At 30.0% G+C, this 4,595-nt stretch overlaps 1 protein-coding gene across 1 annotated transcript in view; it reads left to right on the top strand.

Moving 5' to 3' along the window:
* Positions 1-4,168, top strand: part of LOC106465613 (synaptotagmin-4-like) — a 23,436-nt gene extending 19,268 nt beyond the window's left edge. Inside the window, exon 5 of the mRNA XM_022393548.1 lies at positions 338-4,168. Coding sequence (XP_022249256.1) covers positions 338-645 — 308 coding nt within the window. The 3' untranslated portion in view covers positions 646-4,168. The remainder of the gene's footprint in view (positions 1-337) is intronic.
* The last annotated feature ends 427 nt before the right edge of the window (positions 4,169-4,595 follow it).

Genomic DNA, 4,595 nt, shown 5'->3' on the forward strand with positions numbered 1-4,595 from the left:
TATATATATATATATATATATATATATATATATATGTCTGTGTGCGTATGTATTGTGTTTGTGTAAATGTTTTAGAGAAGAGCAAATTGTAATGATTCGAATAAAGTTATTTTCAAAAGTTCTCAGAAAATTAGTTTACAAAATAATTTTTAATATGTTTCAATACTCTGCTAGTATGCTCTAATTTGTATTGATCCATGTTCACTCAACCAAACTTTAGAAGTTGGAAAAAGTTTGTGTTAGGTTGTTATAATAAAATTTATTTTACCTTCATATGCACTTATTTAGCTTTAACTGCGTATCTATAGTTTTTGTTGTATGTTTTATTCATTTCCAGATCCTTACGTGAAACTGTATCTTCTGTATAAAAACCAGAGAGTTGCTAAGAAGAAGACACACGTGAAGAAGCGCACTGTAAATCCTGTGTTTAATGAGTCTTTTGTTTTTGATGTCCCCAATGATGAAGGAATGGAATCCATTGGACTGGAATTTCTTGTCCTAGACTGGGATCGTGTCACAAAGAATGAAGTGATCGGGAGACTGGTTCTTGGGCCTCGGGTAGGGGGCGCTGCCGAACAGCATTGGCAAGAAGTTCGGAATTCCCCACGGCGACAAATAGCGGAGTGGCACAGACTTAGGGAATGAAAGGGTTATCATTTTTGGAGGCCTTTTAACCTTTTTTGTGTTTATATATAGAAGTTTTGCAGAAAGTAAAAGGGAAAGTATACTCTCTGTTATTAACGTGTTTATCGTATTAGTGACCATTCGCATTAATATTTGATTGTAATTTTGTGTCAAAACTATATATATTGAATTAAGTTGACAGCAGCGTATTCCAGTAAAATTTATTTAATTTTAGAATGCGATTGGAAATTGCTTGATATAGTTAATGGATAAAATACATATTTGATTTTTTTGTTTTTAGAAAAGTTTTCATGGCAAAAAGAACTAAATGTAGGTATTGTGTCATTGTACAGTATTAATACATATATAGTGTTCGTGCGACGTAAAATTATTATTTTGTGAAGTTTTTGAAAACTTTCAATAGTTTTTACTCATTTATGACATAATCATGCACGCACCTAGTAATACATGCGAACAACGCACTGTTTTCCCAAACCATTTATATTTACTTCGTAAGATGTGCTTGAGATTGTGTCGCTTTCATTGTTGTGCTATAAGATAAAATAGCACTGTTTGTTTTACAGTAAGTCTACCCGACAGGTAGTTAACCACAGTGGTAAGAAAAAACAGACTCTGTCGATCAACTGTTTACCTGTTTGGTAACTTTAATGTAGAGTCAAATAACATGTATATAAAAAGCAAAGTAAATAGCTGCACCATTTTGTACAACAATAACCTCTCCCGAGTGTTGACAAATATACCTTGAGTAACGGTTTTACATGTAAAAAAGTCTTAAGGTGAAAAGTGTCAAAGATATTTTCCAGTGACTTGGTATATGTTTAAAGATAGAAACTGTGATAAGGATTATCGTTGCTAGTCAGTGATTAATTCAATGAAATTATGTTCTTTAATAAAGTTGTATATCTAGCAGTAGAAATCAGGATTTTCAAAGTTTACAACATTCCTCGAGTTGAAGGATAGTAGAATTTTCTTGTAATAATAAACTCAACAGCTACAATTATAGTCACAAGTTATATTTATGGTACATTAATGACATCTGTAGAGGGCCTTTTCAAGTTTCAAAATGTCGTCTGCAGTAACATGACAATAGCATTTTCACAACAATAAAATGGTTTAAAAACTCTTAACAATACATGCTAATTAACTAATTATTTAATTTCTGTAGTACATATTGGTGTATAAAAGACATTTATTACTAGAAATAAACGACCTTCTAACACCAAATTGTTGTTTTTCTTCAAATAAACATTCAACGTTTTGCTTTACAGCTTTACAGTTACCGTTTGTGTTTTAGTGGAACGCTCCTGAAGAAGCTGTAAAGCGAAATATTGAGTGTCTAATTTGGTGTTACAAGGTCGTTTAGTTGTATTAATACACACTAATATTTTGTATTTAATATGTATTTGAAGTTCTATAATATCAGTACAAGACAGTTTATATTGACAGTATAATATAATAGATTTTCTTGCAAAAGTGGGAGGTAGATCTTTACTAAGAATACAAAAGAATGTTTTTAGAATAATTATAAAACTGAAGAAAACTACGATATAATTTAGTTGTGAATGTTTAAACAACAATGATGTTATTGTAACAAAGATATCTTTCGTGGGGTGATTAAAATTGATACAGTACTGTACATACATTACAAAATTTCTTATTTCTGCAGGAATTAAAAGCACTTTAAAAGTGGGGGAAATATCTTGCGTACCGTTTTAACAATAGTTAATATTTAGTTGTGAATGTTTAAACAACAATGATGTTATTGTAACAAAGATATCTTTCGTGGGGTGATTAAAATTGATACAGTACTGTACATACATTCAAAATTTCTTATTTCTGCAGGAATTAAAAGCACTTGAAAAGTGGGGGAAATATCTTGCGTACCGTTTTAACAATAGGAACAAAACTGCAAATGCCGTTGAAATAGAAAGCAGATTGTGAGGAATGCATGTAGCTAAAATATACAAATGAAACAATTTTATCCATAGCTTATAAGCATGAAATTTTCTTATTTAGGTTACATAGTTATCTTTCTACTGGGATTCTACCTGACTGTTGTTGTTTGAGTCAAGGATACAGCTATGTAATATGACGATAACGAAACTTGACAGGTTTTGTTAATTTTATTTTTCAGTGACTTACACTTTCTGTAGCGTAGAAGTCTTATTTGTATAATTATTAAAACGTTTTGACATGGATTATGAATTTGGAACTGTGCCGCTTACTTTGATATATCAAACCATTAAAGTAATTAAATGGAACAGGTCAGTTGTTCCTTGGGATTCCATGTGCAATCTTTTAAATCTTGAGGAATGTTGAAAGGAACTTTGGTTTTTAGCTACTCCTTCTCACACTAAATCGAACTTGGCTTTATTAGATACAGTCAATAAAAATATAAAAATTCAAGAACTTTTAATTTTAAAAACCGTAGAGTTTAGAGGTTGAAGCAAAACGACAATTTATCAAGTCAAAGCTGCCCAATAAATCGTTAGTCGTCAGAACAATATCTCTCTAAACTATTGTACAATTTAGTTTTATTCAGAAAAATTTCAGCCAACTTCAATCATAGTTAACGTTTTTATATAATCATATCATTTGCCAGCAAAATATAAGCATAAAGAAAAAGTAATTCGTTTTATCAGACAATATACACTAGAGCAAATGTAAATCTAATAACATGTTAGACTAAAGGTTCGCTAATTATTTTTTTCTGCTTATTTGTCTTCACCTTTCGTAGCTTTCTACTCTAACAGCTAGTATCTGCATGTTCTTATATGAATATAAGCATCAGAGTCTTAGTTATATACATGGGTGATTGACAAGTGTTTTAAAGATACGTCTTGTTAATGACATTTTAAAGCAACTTGATACCTTTGTTTATCCAAATTTATATGAAGGTCAATGAACATGTTGTTAAGAAATACCACAGAGCTCAACATTTGTAAAATATTATTCTATACAATATTTATTTAATAATTTATTTTTGCAGTGATGTCTTTTCTAACTTTGTCATTTTTTTCTTAACTGACTTAATTTTGTGTGCAAGTAACGTGATGATATTTTAATCTTGTTAGTAGTTATTTTCAAGTCATTGGGCTTTACACCACATTACAAAAACTGTTACCAATGAAGCTTCAAAGTGTAATAATCTTCTATTTTTATTTAATTTTTGTAACATTTCTATGCTTATTATAATTATAACTTTAGTGTAAATCAGGCTCCCATTATATGCGATGATTAATTTTAATTATTGCCCACAAGATTTGAATTAAGAGCATGTTTTGTCTTAAATTTTTTTTTAAATCACTAAATGAGACTAACATTGCCATGGTTTTAAGCCAATGGCATGTCTTTACTTGCGAAGTTTATTATTGTTTAAACCTATGTTACTTGTATCCTGTAATTTCTATCTGTTGTGACAGTTACAGTAAAGAACTTAAAAGATAACAGTTATATTTAATTCATTGTAATTACCTGTTTTAATTGAAATATTTCAATAAATGATCCGTTGACTAAACCCTAAGAAGTTTAAGAGTAATTTCAAGAAAAAAATAGGAAAATATATTTATCTCGATTGAATAGCTTTTGAAGTTTTAGAAGTAGTGGTGGGCACGCGATGTGAAGTGGCTAAAAATAAAATTAAACACACTGGCTCTGATGTTTTATTGTATAGCCCATTCTTCCAACATAGTGGAAGTAATTGATAATATGGGATTATATAATTATTATCATCTCACATAATCAATGCTTCCAGTCTGGTGCCATTTCATAAAACTTAATTAATCAAGTACGGTTCCTTATTATACTACAGTTTTATTACGCTGTTCAGTTTTGTAACATGTGGAGTTTGTTTTTTAAAATAGCCCATTATTTACTCATAGTAATTGCAGAATGTCTATAATATATATAGTACTTCGAAGTTTCTAGTTGAAAAGGGGAGATAACAAAAC

The sequence above is a fragment of the Limulus polyphemus genome, unplaced genomic scaffold (genome assembly GCF_000517525.1).
Source record: "Limulus polyphemus unplaced genomic scaffold, Limulus_polyphemus-2.1.2 Scaffold2000, whole genome shotgun sequence".
Classification (NCBI taxonomy): domain Eukaryota; kingdom Metazoa; phylum Arthropoda; class Merostomata; order Xiphosura; family Limulidae; genus Limulus; species Limulus polyphemus.